Genomic DNA, 22,252 nt, shown 5'->3' with positions numbered 1-22,252 from the left:
GTAAAATCCAGCTGTTTAAGTCTGGATCCTTCAACCACTAGGTGGCAACATCTAGTCATTGGGGCGTGAGATTTCTTTGAGAGTGAGCCATTGATTTATATAAAAAGCAGTTAACCGCTGCGTGTCTCCCTCAGCTCTCCTCTGTTACTGCTGTAGCGGAGTCAGCAGAAAAACAGAAGCTAGAGACACACACACACAGGTTCATTGTTTTCCTCCAGAGAAAGTAATTTGACTGATGAAAATAAATAAATGGCACAAGCAGTTACCTTAATATACTGGGGTTAGAATAACAAGCCAAACAATAACTTAATATTGTATTTACTGTCAGCTTCACACAAATTGGACAGTGTAGAAAGTATTAAAATAAAAAAATAAACAATACGTGAGTATATAACAAGTCTTTATTAGGGCATCATATTATTGTTTTTATCACATATTGTACATACTGGAAAAAAACATTTATTAAACATGATCAACTAATAGCCATATATCTCCTAATATAGGAAAATCAATGAAATTATCTCTTTCTAGCATCTGCAGTATTTGACCAGCTACCGTTTACATACACAAGAGGCAAAATATTAAAAACAATACAATCAATTTATTGCAAGTGAAATCAACATCCCTGATAGTGTCAACAGCTCCATAAGCCTCACAAAGATAGGATTTACTATTGTTGTATTGAATTACATTACATTGTGTACCTAATAAATGGACAGTCAGAGATAGTATGATTAATCACAGAGCACAACAGCCTCCTATAATATCATACATAATTACAATATATATAAGAAAAAGATCTGCATTATTAAAAAGTGCAATATGAGCACAGTCCATTTACCATTTATCACAGTATACAAACCTCATTATTAAAGAGAATAAAGAGCTTGAAGCTGAAATGCTTGAGATTTAAAGCTGGCTGTGGAGTTTCTTGATGACTTCCCCCCATGTGTGGATAGGTGGGCTGCCACTGGCCACCAGCTTCCTGAGGAGGTTGCTGGGCTGCAGGTAGGGCACATCAGGGTGAGCCTGGTGGTAGTGCTCCAGCTTCTCCATGACCTTTGCCAGCCCCACCATGTCGGCGTAGAACATGGGACCTCCACGGTGCCTGGGCCAGCCGAAACCAAACACATAGATGACATCGATGTCTTCGGGTCCTGCAGCTATTCCATCCTCCAGGATGTGGAAGCCCTCATTGATCATGGCATAGAGGCAGCGCTCCAGCACCTCCTGGTGGTCAATGTTGCGGGCCACCAGACCGTGACGGGCTCGATACTCCTCCAGAAAGCTGTGCACCCAGGGGTCAGACCTGGCAACCCGACTACCGGGTTTGTCATACTGGTACCAACCACGGGATGTTTTGAGGCCAAACCGTCCCTGCTCATAGAGCAGGTCTCCCAGGGGGCTGTACCTGCGGCCTTGCCGGATTCTAGCAGATTGCCCTGATGCCATACCAGGCTCCACAAGCCCCTCTCCTTTTCTGATTCTCCAGCCCACGTCAAGCCCAGAGAGGTCGGACATTCTGAACACGCCCATGGGAAAACCAAACTCCTCCAGCGCTCCATCGACCAACTCAGGTGTAGCTCCCTCCTCCAAAAGGAAGGAAGCTTGTTCGAGGTATAGCTTCAGCATGCGGTTCCCCACAAAGCCCCGGCAGTTGCCAACTGCCACACTGGCCTTGCCCATTTTCTTTCCCAGTTGCATGGCAGTGGCCACAGCTTCAGGAGAAGACCGTGACCCGTACACCACCTCCAGCAGCTTCATCACATGGGCTGGGGCAAAGAAGTGCATCCCGACCACTAGCTCCGGGTTGGGGGTTTCAGAGGCCAGCTGGTCCACGTCTAGTGCAGAAGTGTTGGTGCACAGCAAAGTGCCTGGTTTGCAAACAGCAGATAGCTGCCGGAAGACTTTCGTCTTTAGGGCCATGTCTTCAAACACAGCCTCGATGACCAGGTCAACGTCTGCCACAGCCTGGATGTCCTGGCTGTAACTGATCCTATCAAGCACAGGAGCCACCCCACGTCTCTTTGCTCCTCGCTCCAACATGCCAGATACCGCCTGCTTTGCCTCCATCAACTGCTTCTCCTGGGACTCCACAGCGATCACAGACAACCCAGTCTGAGCCAGGGCCACTGTTATGCCTCTTCCCATGGTGCCGAGACCTTTGAAAAAAGAAAGAAATATAACCTCAGAATCACATGTCACACATGTCACAGATATCTTTGACCAACAAAATTGACAAGATATGCAAATATAAATCACAGAAAGTATTTGTAGTGCACTCTACACAATGCCAGTCTGTAAATAGTTTTAGCCTGGGTAGCCATAAAGTATTTCCTAATTCTTGCAATTTTAATGCACAAGCTGCTACGCTTCATATATCCATATTGTCATACATCCAATCCTCCCTGCAGAGAGAGAATTCATCTATTTACACTCAGCCAAACAATAACTGAAGGCTTAGTTTCCATAGGCAACATGAATTTGGAGATTCCACATGGAAAGCTTAATTATTCACTGTGCTTGTGCTTATTGTAAGCTCAAACAAATAGAAATTAAAAAGATTTTACCGATGACAGCTGCTTTATGTACGGGCCTGGGCTTGCTCGTGTCCCAGCGTGCTCCATTGGGCATCTTCCACCTGCCAACGGCTCTCTGAGCAAAGAAACAGTACTGCAGGGCGCGGGCCTGGCCTGAGGTGAAGAGAGTGGCCATAAGCTCTTTCTCTCGCTCCATGCCCTGAGTGTACGGCAGGGTGGCAGCCGCCCGCACTGCCTGGACACATGCAACTGGTGCTATAGCTCCACGGGCACTCTGACGCACCTTCTGCATCACATCCTCAAACAGAGCATCCAAATCAGGCTGCTGTGGACACGGATAAGTACTTATACGACGAGCATCCAGTGACTGACCTAAAAAAAGAAAGAAAAAAGGAAACAAAAATGACCCCAGAGGAATTACCTTTTCACTTACAGTTCTCAGACTTTTCCATTAGTACTTTTATCCACTTTCGAGTATAATTTCGAGAAAAGGGGGTTGGATTTTTGTGATTCTCAGGCCTGCAAGCAACAGGAGCAATTTTGCAGGTGAAACTATACGAGAAGATTTAAAATTAGAGCCTAAAAACTTCCTGTCTGCTGTTATTAAAGCCTGCAAGCAATGAGAGTGAAGAAGAAGGCCACTCTGCTAAAACCTTGTTAAAAGCATCTTAATTCCCATTCCTGTCTCCTTTGACATGATTACATGAGACAGTTGTAGGAATCCCTCACAGCTCCACTGAAACACACTCAGTGGGTCTGGGACAGAAACTGGGTCACCATGGCAAAGCTTAAAGGGACAGCAGCCACATCTGATCGGTTATCTCCACTTAGTCCAATAACTTTCAATTTTGTCCAATAAAGTCAGTATCAATATATCACGGAGGAAGAATGAATGGTGAAGGGGATTTCAGGTCGTTTAAAAAGTACATTCTGAAATGTCCTTGAGATGCCGTGTGGCAGTGCAATGTACTTTCGGAGGGCATTATTGCAACAGTTAATCTGTAAATGGTTGAGCTGTGTCAATGGATTTGTTGTGCAGCGAGTGGAAAGCCTGGTTGTTCTGACAGATGTAGCGGGCAGATGTTGCAACTACTGGGGTAGAAAAGTTAATCTCATCACCAGCAGAGACTTGAATCTGTGCATGTGTGTGTGTGTGTGTGTGTGTGTGTGTGTGTGTGTGCCCACACGTGCATCAATTTAAGTGCACAAACTGCCTTTTTTTATATACCAATGCGCCAGCTTTACTGCTGTGTAGTGTTTTATGTATGCATGTGACTAAATCTATTCTGTGCTGGTTGACTCACCAACCATGCATCTTAATGTCGCAAACATTCACACGTTTTGTTTGTAAATTTAGACGCACATTTCCATCCCCAATTTAACACCCCTGTTAATCAACTCAAGAGTGGAGTATCGGTCAAAGTCTCCACAGATTTCCTTCCAATCTCCTCAAATCTCCCATCTTGTATGCTGTTGGCTCCACTGTCTGACTCACTCTAAGCCTCAGCTTTAAAAACAACACTCACTTTCTCACCCACTCAAAGTCATCTTGGCAGTGGTGTGTGGAAAAAAAAGCATTTGTAAAAAGCACAAGACTGCAATCATCTTTTGATTGTGAAATGCTGTTTTACAGGCAATCCTGGGGAATTGCTGTTGACATTTTGCAGACGTAGTGAGAGTGTTTATCATTAGGCACAACTAACAGGTTTCTTAACATTTTAAAAGTCTTAGGAATGAGCTGTCATTGCCAAGTAAGCGAGCAACAAACCGTTACAGATGACATCTCTGAAACAAGTAACAAGCTACTACCTACATTATAGTCAAGAAAACATCCTTGTGTTCATTTCATCCAAAAGAATCAAAAGTCTGTTGTACAACCAGGGCTCTGCTGAGACAAGACTGAGCAAAATGCACCTTCCTCTCATGTAATCTGACAATGTTAACACACAAAGCCCCACACCAGAGTGGGTGGTATGTGCATTAGTTCACATTATCAGAGGGGTCAACACACTCGTGAAGCAATAGTCATAAATCTTTGTTTGATAACACTCACATATCTGCATGTTAAATATGAAGCTGAATATGTTAGCTTAGCTTAGAGCATGAAGACTAGCAGCAGGGGGAAAGAGCTCGTCTGGCTCTGTGCGCCCGGCCAAGAAATAGTCCAGCAAGTGACGTACCTGCAAACCCACAACTTGTTGTTTTTACACTTTGGCTTTTGTACGGATAAAACAATACATAATGTGTTAATTAAAGAGTCGCTGGTAGGCAACTGTGGACAGAACCAGGCTAACCGTTTCCCCAATGCTGTCTGTCTTTTAGTGTGAGTGGTATCGATCTTCTCATCTTACTCTCAACAAGAAAACAAGAAAACATACCTCTCAAAATGTCAAAGTATTCCTTTAAAAATTAAAAATGTATGGCTAATGTTGAATTGTTTTAAAGAATCTCACAAGAGCTGTAGTGAAATATTGAAGCATGTCAGAAGAATAGACAAGAATCTTAAATGTTTCATTTTTCATTTCAGTTGGGCCTAGTAGTGCTACTATCAGTATTATAATGCCGCATAGAGCAAATCTGAACGGGTTACCCTTTACACAGACTGAGTAATCATTCCTAGTAAACTGTAGCGACGTGGCATATTTATCAATCCTGTCAGTGGGTAAATTTATCTGATTCACAAGCAAAGATAAATCCTTGTCCTCCTAAATGACTGGCGAGGGCCCTTTATTAATATTCTAGAAAAGTTTGTCCCTTTTCGCCCTTCTGAATAATAGAGCAAAAGCAGTGAAGACATCAGAGCACATCTGACAGAGCCATGAAACATTTATGTTTTTTGTGGTGGAGGATCTGCCTGCCGTGTTTTCCGCTTCCTTTGATTCCACAAACCTACATGTCGACACTTCTGGGAGGAATGTCACTTTCCTCGACTCGGTTCATTTTTAAACCAGTGGAGAGCAAGTGGATTTTAAACCTGTGAGTATTTTGTGCTATCTGTTTGCTATGCCTCACCTCCAACTCTGAGGGCAAACTTCACAGCTGCGTCCACAGTGTTGTGATCAGTAACCTGATCCACTATGCCAAGTTGCAGTGCCTCAGCGGCAGTCACATGGCGGCCTGTGGGAGACATGAAGGGCATCAAAGGTCTGTCTGGATGACATGTGACATTTCAAATTCCGAGATGAGGAATAACGAGTCTTCCAGGCATTAAGTATAACTGCAAAATCCCCTTAGAGATAGATTCTAACATTTAAAAAAAAAAAAAAGATGAAGAATTTCAGTTTGCTTTAATTAATGTTTTAAGAAAATGTCTGTTAATCTGAACAGAGCAGTGAATCACAGAAAAGGCTTTATTTGGCAGTGAGCAAGGTAAAACTAAACACATGCTGACCTCTGCTGGTCATCAGAGTAAACTACCACTCAAGTTAACAGCAGCTGCACTGTTTTGTACAGGGTTTATCTACAATCAACAGCTCTGCTCAATGTCAATAATTGATTATCAGAGGGACAATATACAGACACATCTGCATGTTGTCTTGATTTAGGACCACAACAAAACAGTTTCTCCAGTCCTGGTTGGATATAAAAATGTATGAACACACTATGGCATAATAATTCACTTGTGTTGTTGTATGGCTTCTTTTCACATCCTCCACCGCCTTGCATTGAAATTGTCAAAATACTGTGTTAAACACTGCTTCTTTATTTTTTATATAAAGAAAGAAAATAGTTTTAAAGTTCTGTGTTCTGGAACTTTAAGGGTTTTAACGTTTAAGGGTTTTGCCGCGCTATCATTTCAGTATTGCTATCAAGGTATTGTATCGTCACATGGCATTGTGACAATACTAAAGACGTATGGCAGTTTCTTCAGATTTATTCAAACTTCCCTTTTTCTGGTTTGGTAAAGAGTGTCTTCTACATTCAACTCTGTAATATTCAGGCAAGGTTAACCCGTCTTTGCTACCTGTGGTGATGAGGTTTAAGGCAGCTGGGACCCCGATGAGCCTTGGCAGACGTTGGCTTCCCCCTGCAGCTGGCAGCAGACCCAGAGTCACCTCTGGAAGCCCCAGTCTGGCCTGAAAGGAAACAAAGGCACAAAGTTTGATGAATGGAAGGTGCTGAACGGTGTGGGGGTTTTCATTTTATAAATTATATGATTATATGATAGCCCAATACCCAGAAAATCAGTTGTCCCCAGACAAGAGATTGTCATTTAAAATATATATATATATATATATATATATATATATATATATTATATATATTATATATATATATATATATATATATATATATATATATATATATATATATATATATATAAAAATATATATATATAATAAATATAAATATATATATATATACATATATACATACACATACATACAAAAAAATATATATATAAAAAAAAAAATATATATATATATATATATATATATATATATATATATATATATATATATATATATATATATATATATATATATCTATATATATATATATCTATATATATATATATACATATACATATACATATACATATATACACACACACACACACATACATACATACCAAATGAAAGAGTAGAGTCCAATATTTCTTTAAAACTATAAGCAATGAATGTTCAAATATATTCACTTTATTTTATGGTTGCTCAAAATGTGTCCAAGATTTGTCAACACTGTCAGATATTTATAAAAAAGCAAAATCAAACCATCTAAAAGAATAATGCGTCACGGCTGTGTTTTGAAATAGAGTTATTTCGAACGTCTCTGGAAACAAAACAATTCAACGAACATTCACTCTGTAACATTCAAGACGACGCAGTCAGTTGGACACTGATGCAGCTCGACGCTGACATTAAAGAGAGAGAGAGAGATCTGAAGCATGAACTAACTTTAGAGTGTGCGATTCGATAATGACAGCCAAGCGCCAACTCAAGGCCTCCGCCTAAAGCGATTCCCTCGATGGCTGCCACCACCGGCTTGTTTGCAGCCTCGATGGCGTGAATCATCGGTATCAGTGGAGGTCCAAACATGTCTGTCCCAAACTCCTTGATGTCCGCCCCTGTTATGAAAAATGAAATTGATTTTGGTATCAGGGGGGTTCAAACAGGATAAAGGATAAACAACATAACATACTATGAGGTGCAGCTGGTTCAACAGAACAGCCCTCAAACTAATTTTATTAGTTTAGTTAAGAAAAGTTTGTTACATAACAATTGAAAGTAGTACTATAAAACACAATTCTACATATTTTGGCACCGATTTGTGGCAGCATTGTGAAGTTACAGAAAACAGAAGAAGAAAAACTCAATTGTCCGTACCTCCACAGAAGATTCCATTCTGGCCACAGATGACCACAGACTTCACCTCTGGGTCGCTGAGTGCTCTCTGCACTGTGTCGACGATGCCCTGCCTCACCGGTGCACTGTATAAAAGAAATACACGTTTTTATATTTTATTGGCCGTGCAATGTCGCTGAAATTGACCTTTCAGTTACCCTGTAAATTGTTATTAGCTGCAGGGTCAATACAGACATTTCTTCTACAGTATTTCCTCCCCAAAATAATGTGCATTATTTAGAATATGACCTTCTATTTTATATAGAATATGTTTCTGTAAAACGGGGCAGTAGTGGCCTAAATAGCAAGGCGGTCAGGATAAAGCTTTGTAAGAAAAGTGCTCTTCCCTAAATCACCACAATGGGTGCCCTTGAGCAAGGCTTTTAACCCAGAACTGCTGCAGTAGATCATTAACCAGCAGATCAGATCAGGCTACAAGCAAAAGTCCTGCATGCAAAATGTTACTTAAGTTAATGAACTTAATGAGTATTATCAGCTAAATTTACTTAAAGTATCAAAAGTTTAAGTATTCGTTATGCAGCAGAATGGCTACTGCCACTTAGTCACTTATTATTTTCCATGTAAGCAGCAACATTAAATTATTGCAGGTCAAGATCTGATTTGAAACCATCATAGATTTTATTATTTTTAGATTTTAGTTCATCTAACTTCTGTCAGATACAAAGTACAATATTTGTCTCAGAAATGTAGTGTGGTAGAAGTATCTAACATGGAAATTCAAAGTACAAGTACCTAAAAATGATACTTCGGTGCAGTACTTAATTAAGCAAATGCATTCCACTATTGATTTAACTAAACAATGCATCTGCATTAAATTGTCTTCCCACAAGACACAAACTTCATGTGTGCACGTCATGGATCAAGAAGCTCCGCAGCCTTGTTTTTGACTTCAGCTCACCTGAGTGCGTTGACAGGCGGGTTCTGGAGAGTAATCAAGCCGACGAACCCCGACACACGAGTATACTGCGCCATCGAGCCGGTTACTAAATACCACAAACTGTTGCACTTCTTTTGAGTGTGCAGACTGAACTTTGTAACTTCACTGCTGCTGGCAAGACTACGTTACCTTTACCTCACTTTTACTAACCATGTGACGGATAAAGACTCCAAACGGTCTTCTTCGTCGCCTCTATTCCTGGTTTGTTTCTGATGGTTGCTGGCAACAAGTCGGAGCATTGCTGCCCCCATCTGACCTGGAGCCGATCAGCGCACTAAATTATTTATATATATATATATATATATATATATATATATATATATATATATATATATATATATATATATATATATATATATATATATATTATACTCACAGACATTGAACAGTTTGTATTTTATATGAATGCAGCTTCAAACATTTGAGTTCCACAAATAGTATTGTTTCTCTTAAAACTTTAAATTAATTTAGCATTTTCATACCACAGTTTGTCAAATCCAATCACTCTTAAAAAAACAGTACTGGCACAAACTACAGGTGTATTTAAAAGATTTAATAGAAAATGTTATGAAGTAGTCCTTGACAATGTAATGTGATCTAATTGCAAAGACAATTCAAATATTATTTGGGCTGGTTATAGTTACTTACTTTTTGTAATCTGATAATGTCATCCCGATTAACTGATCCGTTACTACCTTATATATACAGTCTACGGCAAACATTCGATGACTTTGCAAAGGGTTGCAAAAACATTGTCACACAGTATTATGACAGCACACGTACGTTCAAGTTGAAGCTGACTTTGTGGGAGACACAACTGTCAAGTGGTAACCCTGCTCATTTTCCTCGTCTAAAAGATGTGCCATTCACAGTCAAGGCGTCTGATCTGCCTTCTGGCTTGGACACCTTTTATCAGTATCTCTTGCCAGGGTACCCCAAATCGACAGACCTTGTTGCAAAAGCTTTGTGCATGTTTGGGTCTACCTACCTTTGTGAACTTTTCTCTGTAATGAGCATCAATAAAACAAAGCTCCGCTCAAGGTTCACACACAAGCACTTAAATTACATCCTGAAATTGGCTGCTACTCAGGATTTGACGCCTGATATTGATACACTTACGCTAAAAGATGCCAAGTTTCAAGAGCAAATTAAACAGTGAGTAAGCCTACTTAATGTAAAATGCTGCCTCAGACACTTTTGCACCCTGAAGAATGTAGTTCTGTGAAAATAATTACTTACTGTGGAAACATTTAAAGACATTGAACATTGTGCAATATAATTAATGCACTGTTACAACTTGTATGTATTTTGTTATGTATGCATTTTATACATTTACAATGCAGGCGATAACTTAACCTTCTTCCTTAATAGTTCCCACTTTAGTTTGTATGTTGTGGTGTGTCAGTTCAGGTGGTCAGGATTACAACACAGGTGAGGAAATGAATGTAAATTTAAAATAATTTCTAGATCTTGACAAGTTTTTTTGATCATAAAGTAAAATACTATATTGTTCAGTTCCAGATACCTGCGATTAAATGTGTTGTGCCTTTGTAGATACACTGTGATCTGTAAGTTGTAATGCACACTAAGGCATAATATTGTTGAAATTGCACTTATTTTTCTTAAGAAATCTCAGGTTGTTCATAATGTTTTGTAAAAAGATAGTTCATTAAATGTGAACATTTTCAGAAAGTACTTTTTTACCCTAAAACAAAAGGGAAAATGTGGAGATCAAAGTGGGCTGTAATGTGGCCCCTGAACTGAAATGAGTTTGACACCCCTGGTCTATCGGTACTACCCAACCCTGAGGATTAAAATAAAATAACTTTAGACGCCCTGGCTTGTGCACAGTTGTTTTTTGTTCATTTTGAAAGACATTTGTCACCTGATAATAACAAATATGTTTACCTGTCTCTGATAATAACACCAAATCTGTCACGCTGATCGTGAACTGCCTCCGGAAGATGGCAGTAACACCAAGGATGCCGCTGCCGTTAAACCTTAAAGAAGAAGTAGAAGAAGAAGACGTAGAAGAAGAAGAAGAAGAAGAAGTAGAAGAAGAAGACGTAGAAGAAGAAGAAGAAGAAGAAGAAGAGGTTGGCCATTATTTCTCACTGACAACAAAGAGAGAAGCAGCCGTCTCCTGGCTGACGAAGTGAAGAGGAATATGCGCTCACTTGTCGGACTAATCGCTGTTGTTGTTACAGCCAGCTTGTACCTGTATTCCCTGTCCTTGTACCTTCCTGCGGCACCGCGGCGACGTCCTCATACAACCGCCGAGAGTGAAACATGTGGAGTCCGAGCAGCCCGCTGACAGCTCCGGGGAACCCGGCAGGTGACTGACGTTAGCGTTAGTAGCTGTAGCCAGAGAACATAAAGTCCTTATCTAGGTTATTATATAAGTCTCTATCTACAATACTTACATTTGACTGTAACGCTCCCATCTTCGCTCACAGGCACACAGCACAACAGTGATACTGATGAGCTAACTCTTAACTGGACAATAATATACCGATGACATGTTTTAAATAACATAATATAGGTCAAAAAGGGACACTATACATTCATATTTGTCACATTTTATGTTCCAGTAATTTTATATGTAAACATAAAAAAATATTATAATTAGTAAATACTATCTTTACCTGTGGTCTTTACGTGTGTACAGCTGTTAACGACTACAGTACCTGTTAACTTCAGTCCCCTGACTTATCAGCAGCCAAAATTCACACATTAGCATTTATAAACTTGTTCCCATCAAATCATTATTTTGCTTATGATAAACAAAACAAAGCAACAGAACTGTAATTATTGCCCAATTCTTTCACGGGCCCTTTGTTATCATATATATATATGTGTATATATTTAAATATTGTTGATTTACGATTACATCTCGTGTCCATATTTCCCAACCCCTGTCTGTTCTTGAAGTGCATGATGTGACTAACTTGAGTACGGATGTTCTCGCAGGTTGAAGTTCCCCTCAGACTTGGAGGAGCTGAGGGAACTGGCTGAGCTCCTGCAGTTTTACAAGACCGAGCACACCGGATATGTCCTGCTACTCTTCTGTAGTGCTTATCTCTACAAGCAGTCCTTTGCCATTCCTGGATCCTCATTACTGGTAAGGTAAAACTAGTTTTAGATATTCTCTGTACTGATGCTGGATAACCAGGACGTTGATATTTCTTATGTTAGATGTGTTTTAAATATGATTTAAAGCAAGTTATTTGTTCTTCGTAGGTAAGATTTAGTCACAGTATTTGTTTACATGTTTGGTAGGAATATATGACACATTGATATAAATTTGGCAAAAAATGTCTGGTAGGTGTAAAATAAATGAGGCGTACTCTTTGGGTTGGGTCTCTTCTTTAAACACATACTGCAGAGGATAAAAATATTCTGCTAGCTCAAACAACAAAAGGATGTCAGACTTCCCTTTTGTGTGTCGGCAATATTAGACTTTTGTGACAGTTTTTTTTCATCCTTTTCTTCATTTAATCCTCACCACTGAGTGTGCAGCACAGAGAAGAGACTTCAACCACACACACACAACTGCTGGTTAAATTGACGTCCATCTGCGTGCACATAAAACCACTGTTAGATTACAGATCCTTTCTCTCCTTTCACAGGAAGAGATACAGTAGATGTGCATGTCAGAGCTGATCATTTCACACACATATTGATGATGTCTAGTGACCCATGCTCTCTCCTCTTGTCATTGTGCAGAACATTTTAGCAGGAGCTATCTTTGGACCCTATCAAGGCCTGCTGCTTGCCTCTGTGCTCACCACTGTGGGCTCGACAATGTGCTACCTCCTGTCCCAGGCCTTTGGAAAGCGCTACATCGCTAACCTCTTCCCTGATAAAGTGTCCATGCTACAGAGTAAGGTAAATATGTGACACCCTGCAAACAACTCAGTCAAGGCAACAAATATTGGAACTTTAAATGTAGAAATATATATTTGATAACATGTAAAGCACCAAGTTTAAGTCTTAACTGTTGTTCCAGGTGTGTAGATCTTCTACATACATGTAGAGAGAAAAAACATCTGCATGGTGCATATAAATACACTGCGAGGCCTACATGTCATCACTTTACTTTAGTGCTATACCAAATAGTTCAAAGCTCCATCTTAATGTTGAGATTTTAATTCTAAATCAAAATATTATTTAAAAAAAAATTCTGCACATTTGCAGATAAAGATAAGGCTACACAAATATTATTATTATTATTATTATTATTATTATTATTATTATTATTATTATTATTATTCTATTGGTAGAAGTTGATTCCAGAGGTGCGGAGGATTGTTCCACATCTTGGTTTGATCACCTGCCCCAGGATGTTCTTGTATTTTGTACGGTGTCATTGGGTGTCTTGAATGGCGCCTCCAAATAAAATTATTATTATTATTATTATTATTATTATTATTATTATTATTATTATTATTATTATTATTATTATTATTATGTGTTATGTACTAACATCTCATGATTAAGTAGGAAATATGACACCTTATGAGTATACAGTATGCTTCCATTGAGAATATTAAGTTATATTTTCCTGACCTGAAAGCTCTAACACATGTAATTATTATGTGTAATGTGCAAAGTTATACCACGGGTGATAACAGATTTTGGTTTGTCGGGTTATTCACCAAAATGGATCTGATACTATTATGACGTATATAAAGTGAAAATGAAAACACGTTATTGTGGTTACTGTCATTTCACAATGGATTTTTTTTAATGACAGCATCGGAAAGCGATGTGACATAACATTGACACCCAAAACAGAAATCACATAAAGAAACACGCATCTACTGTCCCTTCATGGATTCTAGCATCTCGTTTACTGTCTCCTCTTCTCCCAGGTTGAGGCGAACCAGGACTGTTTGTTCTTCTTTCTGCTCTTCCTGAGATTCTTTCCCATGACTCCCAACTGGTTTCTGAACATGTCTGCCCCAATTGTCAACATCCCCATCACCTTCTTCTTCAGCTCAGTCTTCATCGGTAAGAACACATGGATCACCTAACGAGCTGTCAGTAAACGATGTGAAACACACACATTCGTCATACTGTACAACAGGGGTGCCCACACCTTTTTGGCTTGCGAGCTACTTTAAAAATGACCAGGTCCAAGTGATCTACCTGTATTAAAAATGCTGCGACATGGGGGGGGGGGGGGGGATGCGGAGGGAATGTGAACGCGCAAGGCAAGAAAAAAAACGGAAAAAAATCAGGGGGCGTGGGGTTCCGTTAGGGGGAGAAAAAAAAAAATATATATTTTTTATTTATTTATTTTAACGGTGCGCGATCTACCCGCACTACACTCGTGATCGACCTTTTGGGCACCCCTGCTGTACAACATGTACTAAATGTCCCTCGGGATCAATAATGTATCTATCTATCTAGCTCACTCTGTAAATCAATACAACACAGACTCATTTCCATTCTTGGGCTCCCCCCAGATAAATAATATAAGCAATAAAAGAAAAAGGACTTCACATTCATCTAAACCTCACACTTAAAGGCCACCTTAATGGTTGCTCATATAAGGTTGCATGGCAATTATTATGACCTATATTCATCCCTCAGTCAAATCCTTAGTTTCAACATGTGACTGTGACATTTGTTAAAGGGACAGTTTACCCCCAAATCCCAAAGAAAATGTTCGTCTTACCTTTTTAGGACTATTTGTCAATCTAGATTGTTTTGATGTTGGAGATATCAACCGTAGAGATGTCTGCCTTCTCTCAAATATAATGAAACTAGAGGGCAGTCGGCTTGTGGTGCTCACAGTGCCCAAACTAGATTTCAAATTTGGGGTGAGCTGTCCCTTTTTTAAGTTTTGAGTTTCAAAGCAAGAGGTAACATTTAATAAAGCTTTAAATTGCATATTGCTAAATGTGTTATTACAGGCTTTCAGATTTAAAGTATTCATTGAGCAGTTCTCTCAACACGGCACATAACGTTTCATATAATGTCTAACTACAGTTTTGTTCTTGATCTGTTCCTGTAGGCCTCCTACCCTACAACTTCATCTGTGTCCAGACGGGCGTCATGCTGTCAGAAGTGGCGTCGCTGGATGACTTGTTCTCCTGGGAGAGGCTACTGCAGCTGCTGACCATCGCCTGCATGGCTCTGCTGCCCGGCACACTCATCCGCCGCTTCAGTCAGAAGCGTCTCAAACTGGATGTCCAGTCGCAGAACGGGCTCATCACAGATAAGAAGGTCCAGTGATTTGTTCTGGGAATGAGTTTGTTCCCCGACTCTTTGATGCCCTCTGCCCCCAGGAGTGAATGTATTAAAAGTGGTGACTCTTCCGGAAAAAAACTTTGCCCACACACGTGTAAAGGTTTCTTTTATCTGGGTGTGCTTTACCTTTCTGGAGCCACCTGCAGACGGGAGAGCTTTTAGAAAAATAAGACTGGCACAGTGGAATTTGAAGCCAAGTTTTTATGTTTAACCAGATGTTGGCATTTCTGTGCCACAGCATGCACAATGTATGTATATACCTGTATGAATGTACAGCAATCATAAGGAGAGGGAGGGATTTAAAGGATATGTAAACAGTTGGTGTTTCAAGTGCCTGTCGTGCAGTAATAGACTCCGTTTCAAACTTCTACCTCCAACTTGGACTTGTGGAAAAGTTAATGTGCCAGCCTACTCATGTTTGTTGTAGCTGGATGGTTCAGATGATTGTTTTTTTGATTTATGTGAATAATTTCATTTGTTGATGTTGATGTTTGCAGCATATTATACAACTTGAAATTGTATTTTTCTTATTTGACAATCACATTTTCACTATAAATTGTAATACAGCGTGTAGGTAAACTTACTATTTGCTATTAAATACTATTTTTAAACTCTGTTTTTCAAATTGTGTAATTTGGCCTCAGAGTCTTTTTGAGTAATCAATTGTATTCCATCATCTTTGTGACTAAATGTTATTAAATCTAATTAGCTGGATTCATATCTGAAAGTGAAGGTGCTGTTAATTCAGGCAGTGTTAAATCAACCTTAATATTGTTTCTCTTTACTGCCTGTACGGTCCCTGTACAGTGCTGGTCCAACGCTGCACAAAGTGTTATTTTAAAACTCGTTCTTGGTGTGGGTTAAGATTCAAAATGTTACGTCAGCTTTCTGTTTCTTGAAAGATGTAAATTATTTTTATTTGCGGTCTGTTGGATCATAAATAACGTCACACCTTTTTTTTAGTTCAGAGGTGAAAAAATAAAACGACAGTAAATGTGAAAAACAGCATTTCTTTTTTCAAATATTCTTTATTGCTCAGATCCAGGTTGCTCAGCAATACAGTTCACTCACAACTCAAAACAACAGCATGGCTGTTACCAGAAAGGCATGGATCCACGAGATGGATTAAAAATGGATCATATGTCTGTCCAGCGCACAGTCACAGATTACTTGAGGTGTTTGGGACCTTTTGGGCCATGGGAAACATAGGACTTGAGGGTTGAGAACTACTGAGGAAACAAAAGGAATCTCCCAAATGGTGAAATGCAGTTAAGAAATGGATCCATGTAAAACCACCACTAGTGCTATATAAAGTGTACATACTAGATCGCCTACAACAGTCTCATGCAATGCTTTGTGTTTTCTCATTTAACAACAAGACAGGACAAAAACACTGCTGTGGTTCTGCTTACATCCAACCAAGCTTTACTAAATACTTCCTCAGCTAATCTATTATTTTTGGATGGTTGTTGAATGCCCTATTTTTCTGTTCAGTCGCAAAGGTAGAACAATATTTGATCCGCTTTTTTTTTCTTTTTCTTTTTTTTTATCAGACTTGGATACTCTTTCTTAGCATGTCACAGATTTATTTATGGTTCCTAAATCTGTTAAAAATTCTACTTAGGATATTTTTCATCTAGTATTATTGGTAGTGATCTAACAGGAATGACTATTAAAGCAAAGAATCCCAGCTACTGCTCTGGACTGGATTATTAAATCAGTGTAAATGACGAGAAAAACCAGATCAACAGGAAAAATAAAGCCTAAACTATCCAACCACCATGTGATATGACTAACAACACAGTATACCCTCAGTGAAGTGTGTATGTGTGGTTTTCTGGTACTGAGTATTAATATCTAGCAACACCCCGCAAAAACCTAGAAACACCAATCCTTGGAAATTAAAAAGAAAACAAAAGAAATCTTGACAAGTTTCGCCTCAGATTGCGGTCGGCCTACAGAGGTCTCAACAACCAGAACGTGGTGCTGACAACACCACAGTGAAACCAAACCAGCTGGAGGGAAACCTGCACTTACTTTGTAAAGAGCCAAAAACACAAGCAAGAGAGATCTGAAGAGTCCTCTGCAATGCAAGAAAATAACCTCAACTTCAATACTGCTCTAAAAAGCTACTCCTGACAAGTCAAAGCAACCACGATCTCCAGTGCTACTGCAAAGAGCTGTGTTCTGCACGACATGCCCTACTACAGTGCAGCAGACCACCACAGGAGTCACGCGTTGGAGTAGAAGCAGCGTACTGCATTCGTGTGGGTACGATCAGGGTATTTGAATCAGGTCTGGTGAGCTATCATCATCGGTATGAGGTACTGTACCGGCTGTGGGGAGGTTCAATGAAACAGCCTCAGGCATTGTGTGACTTTAATAGACCTTTTATGTTTTATTTTAGGACTGCTATCTGTGTTCGCTGGGACAAAAATGATCCAGATCATCTGATGATAAAAGTCTGCCCTTGAAAAAAAGTCAAAATCACCTCTCAACAATTACAAGAAGTCCAAAGACAAACACTAACTTTCACTATATCATTCATTTATTTAATTATTTTTGCCCTACATCGGTTTTAGTAACTAAAGTCAGCCTTGGATTCTGAGAGGTAATTCTGAAATGTACAGCACAACAAAACACTTGGTAGATTGATGAGAAAACCATTTAGAGGTCAGTTTTGAGGGAAGCTGTGACGCTCTAAACGTCTCCCACCATCTCTCACAACGCAGGTGCAGACTGATAAGTGTTATAGAGAGACAGAAAACGACGCATTTATGTGTGACTCTATTGTACATGTTTACAGATATACAGTTATCTTGTCGTACACAGTGACATTTCAACGACTAGAGTTGTTCTACATTCTACACAGAAGACTAGAGGGTTTTTACACCATGTGTCCCGTCAGTGTATTTTTGCAGCTTTGTGTTTTCTTCAAACCAACCCCAGAGTATGCTGTTATCAAATAGAGCTGGTAAGATTGAATTGGGTTGTTAAAAAAATCTTTTTTTTTTCACAAGTGAATAAACTTCATTGTTTTTTTTTAAAAGTCTAAAAAAAACCTGGAGGTACAGTTGGTTACTTTCTGTTTTTATCAACTCATTTGTATCTTTTTCTTTCTGTCTTTGATGGTGAAATCAGTACACAACATCCACATTCAGAACCACTTCGGGCAGGTGTGTACCCCTTAGATCCTGCTCTTCATTCCTTTCTAACAAAAATGTACTTGGAAATCCTTTTGACATGTATCATTAAGAAGGTTGTATGGCGTCCAGGCAAAGACAGTCCAACAGAGTTGACTACGGTTTACAAAGTTTCACTAGTTGACTGGACCTGAAGAGCTTAGAGATTACTGTAGATATTTTGTCTTGTTCTTTTTTTCATTAAAAAAGAAAATTAAAAACGCTCAAAATGATCAAGGCATACAAAATGTGAAAAAAGGGGAAATGAAAGATTGGACTGAGGTACCCTGAAGCCTGAGGTAGATCACAATACTGACATGCGCACTGTTCACATCCTGACCAAAGTTAACGATGGTTCACATAACTGTTCTCCTATTTTTTCAGGTTTTTTATTTATATTATTATTCATAGTCTAGTTTTCAAGAAAATAAACACTTCCCTTCAAAATAATATGGCAGTGTCCCACTGAGGAAAAAAAGAAAAGGACTTTGTTTTCTTTTTTGTTTCTTATCAATAGCTCTCATCACAAAATAGGAAAAAAAATAGATTCATAAATATTACTCTCTCTTTTTATATATATATACACACACATGCGCACGCACACACACGCACACACAAGGAGGAAGCTGTGCGTATTGGCGATAACCTTGCGTCTGGAAGATGAAGCTGATGGGTGATGTCTAAAAGGTGACACAATAAGGCAACAAGCTTCCATTGTCTCCAAAGTAAATCACAAAGGGACACCAGGAGGACCTGCGTGTCCAGCGCACTCGAAGAGCGGTCGGCCAGTTCGCCAAAATAAAGCAAACAAAAAAGAAAAGTTAAAAGAAAAGAGCAAGGGTGAGAATGACAATCTGTGTGTCTGTGCCTGTGGCCCGGCCTGCTGGACACGGCAGGGGTGATATTTCTAAAAAGGCTGCATATCGTACATTCACAGCTGTCATGCCGTTTTAGAAAGCTTCCTGACAAGAGAGGCTTAAAGCCAAACGCGGCTGCGGCCACGCTTGTGTGTGTACCACAGGTCAAACAGTGCCTCCCCATCCATCCCCCGCCCTCTAACCCAAAACCTTTTCCTCACTGCCACTTCACACACCACAAGTCTGCACCCTCCCTCAAACCCACGTCCGCCTTCTGGGCCCTCAGTTCACAATTTATGTCCTCGTAACGTCCTTAATAAGGCCGTGCGTGTGGCGGTGCACATTCAAATGACTGGTCGTCCGTTACCAAGCAAAGGTGCACCAGACGTCCATTTTTTTTTTTGCTCTGATCGTCGAGGAGAATGCCATAATTTTGATTTCTTTTAAATATCAAGACAACAAGCATGAATGTTTATATATTCTACTGTACAGCATGGGAGAGTGATACCAGTTTACTGGTTAAAAAAAAAAAATCCCTCTGTTGCTTTTAACCTCTGTTGAGTGAAAGTGGCAGTCAGTTTAATGTTATCAAAAGGCTACGGGGAAGTGTTTTTTGACAACAAATATTTGTATCCTATTAAGAAAAACACATGCCAGATGAGAGAGAGTGATGAGAAAGTGAAGCAGAAATTAGCAGAAAAGAAAGAAAGAAAATTTTAAAAAGAATTGTAGCATCAGATATGAATGCTGAGAGACATTTCAAAGGGACGTTATCTTTTGTGTTGGCACACACACAGGCTTCTTACAAAGACCCATTCACCATATTTACTTATAGGGGTTTTTCTTTTTGATTTCAGTGGCTTATAATGTGAACTAACAAGGGGAATTGCTTTTTGTGGCTATCAGAGCCCAATCAATCTCTGGAACAAGCAAAAATATTAAAAACTCCACCACAAGTTGTACTGTCATTTTGATAGAGAAACAACAGTACGTACTCTCAGTGTGTATCAACATACTTTTCTACTCTGTGTTAATACTGCTAAGGATATTTAATCTTTCAATTTGAATATCTCAAACTCTTGTGAGAGTCTATTGTCACTCGTCCTCCTTCTAACGCAAAATATCAATCACAATGCCTCGTAAACGTTCGTATGAATACAGTTGTTTTATCAGTTTGTTAGGCCTATGTTAGTCCAACTAAAGAGATAACGTTATGCAGGGCGACATACTATTTCCTGTTTACTTTTTTAACTGTGAAGACAACAGTTCACAAATTCTCTGCCATTTCCAACTTTCTTATAGATTTTTTTTGGTCTTTTTTATTATATAATATCAGTACGGTTTCTCCCACTCTATCTGCTCTCACAGGGCTGGCAGTGCACACAATGCCCCTCAGCCTTTGGCTCTTACTTGTTTCCCCCCTAGTGAAGTTCTTTGGTTTTGATCCCGGTGCTGCTGGTCTGCCCTGCATGTCCTCCTCGGCCTTGGCCTTTGTCTGGGTAGGTCTCTGTTCGTTTGGGAGGGCTACATTCATTGGCTGGCACCTGCTGGAGCCACCCCGCTGGTCACTTGGAGTGGTGCGGTGACATGCCGGTGCCCTGTTGGTGCTTCTGTTCCTGCTGTTTGACCTGTTGAATGATCTCCCGGATCTTCCTCTGTGCAGTCTGTTGGAAAGACAGCGCACACAGGTGTTGATGAGGTGTAATAATGGACCAAAACAAAAAAGTGACTTAATTAAATGCTATATGTAAATCGATTTAGTTCAAGAGATGGAGATAACTGTCCCATTTCTATAAATTGCAAAGCATCATGAGGGGTTGGTTGGACTGTGTTGTTTTTTCCTGCAATTATCTGTCTGTCAATAGTATTAATATATACTTGAATGGTGTAAAACTAATAAAAAACAATAAAAAGTTACACTTTTTCGAGCACTTTCAGCCATATTACACAATCTTTGTCATTGGATGGAGTTTGCTTGCATAGTTACACAAAGTTAGTTATGGTTTAGTTTTAGTTTTAGTGATTAACCCTCTTATCAGGTGGAAACTATGTGGGCGGGTACAGATTGTGCATACTTTAGATGCATACTGTAGATTTCCACCAAAATGTACCAAAGGTTAGCATTAGATAATGTCTCATTTGCATATTTAAACCTAATCAACTGGGGAAGTGTCATGGTGATATCTATTAGTTAAAATGTAGTGTCTCCCCAAGTGCAGCCAGTCTTTTTGTTCACGACATCAGCAAACTAATCATCCCAAAAGACTGACACCACCTGCGTTAGTTTGCGGGGTCTTAAACTTTGTTCTGTGTACCTGGCTGGCAAAGAAATGCCCGCTGATTTTCACAAAGACCTCGTCGTTCTCGTCCGGAGTTTGGTCCCGCGGTACGATGACCTCAGCACTCGTAAGGTTCTGAAGTTCGTTTACCTGAAGAAAAAAACGAAGAGAATTATTATCTTGCTTACAAAACACATAAGACATTACTAACTGAGGTAAACCAGATGCTGTTTCATATACAGTATGTTAAAGTAACGCAATGGTTTTTGTCTCCATCATTGAACATAATTCGGGCAGTTCAAGCATCAACTCACAGTCTTTCCGCCTTTACCGATGACCCTGCCAGCTGCACTTGAGGGAACCTTGATGTGTGTCTCCAGTTTGACCTCCTCCTTCGCGGAGAAGAAGTTCTCCTCTTTCAGCTTCCCAAATATCCGACCTTGGGCCTGGAATACAGAGGAGGGAATGAGGCAAGGAAAGACTGGGAAATGGGGACACACAGTGACCCACTGATGTTTAATATAATACAGGGCAAATTAAACAATTAGTAGAAATGTTGTTCTCAAAATGGTTGCATTTCAGCATCAAACATGTGGTTACCTTAAACTGAGCCTCTGCGTTTCCGGTAACGGTAAGCATCCTGTCTTTACTATCTGGGTGCTCAGCTGGAGCAATCTGAAACACACACACACAACACACACACACACACACACACACACACACACACACACACACACACACACACACACACACACACACACACACACACGGGTTATAGAGAGAAAGACAAGAAGAAAATGTGCCAGAAATCTGGTGATCTTGCTCTCTGTCTC

At 39.7% G+C, this 22,252-nt stretch overlaps 3 protein-coding genes across 3 annotated transcripts in view; 1 reads left to right on the top strand and 2 right to left on the bottom strand.

The window, feature by feature from the left end:
- Positions 1-366: 366 nt before the first annotated feature.
- On the bottom strand, positions 367-9,078 carry ehhadh (enoyl-CoA, hydratase/3-hydroxyacyl CoA dehydrogenase). The gene is made up of 7 exons (XM_029458365.1): positions 8,805-9,078; positions 7,868-7,971; positions 7,439-7,608; positions 6,505-6,616; positions 5,553-5,657; positions 2,571-2,912; positions 367-2,162 (listed from the first exon to the last, which is right to left on the bottom strand). The coding sequence occupies exons 1-7, from the start codon at positions 8,876-8,878 to the stop codon at positions 910-912; spliced, it is 2,160 nt and encodes a 719-aa protein (XP_029314225.1). The 5' UTR covers positions 8,879-9,078; the 3' UTR covers positions 367-909.
- A 1,932-nt stretch (positions 9,079-11,010) lies between these two features.
- Positions 11,011-15,717, top strand: tmem41aa (transmembrane protein 41aa). Its single transcript, XM_029458767.1, is given in 6 exon segments — positions 11,011-11,130; positions 11,132-11,178; positions 11,814-11,964; positions 12,570-12,731; positions 13,718-13,856; positions 14,866-15,717. Coding segments are annotated over 6 exon segments (840 nt in total). The 3' UTR covers positions 15,087-15,717.
- Positions 15,718-16,109: 392 nt separating this feature from the next.
- igf2bp2a (insulin-like growth factor 2 mRNA binding protein 2a) overlaps positions 16,110-22,252 on the bottom strand; it is a 47,764-nt gene continuing 41,621 nt past the window's right edge. Inside the window, exons 13-16 of the mRNA XM_029458766.1 lie at positions 22,020-22,094; positions 21,734-21,865; positions 21,456-21,569; positions 16,110-20,804 (exon numbers count right to left, since the gene is read on the bottom strand). Of these exons, the coding sequence (XP_029314626.1) occupies positions 20,706-20,804; positions 21,456-21,569; positions 21,734-21,865; positions 22,020-22,094 (420 nt within the window). The 3' untranslated portion in view covers positions 16,110-20,705. The remainder of the gene's footprint in view (positions 20,805-21,455; positions 21,570-21,733; positions 21,866-22,019; positions 22,095-22,252) is intronic.

This window comes from Cottoperca gobio, chromosome 21, assembly GCF_900634415.1.
Source record: "Cottoperca gobio chromosome 21, fCotGob3.1, whole genome shotgun sequence".
In the NCBI taxonomy this organism is placed as follows: domain Eukaryota; kingdom Metazoa; phylum Chordata; class Actinopteri; order Perciformes; family Bovichtidae; genus Cottoperca; species Cottoperca gobio.
Note: the sequence above shows the minus strand (reverse complement) of the source record. Positions and strands in the feature narration are given on the sequence as shown.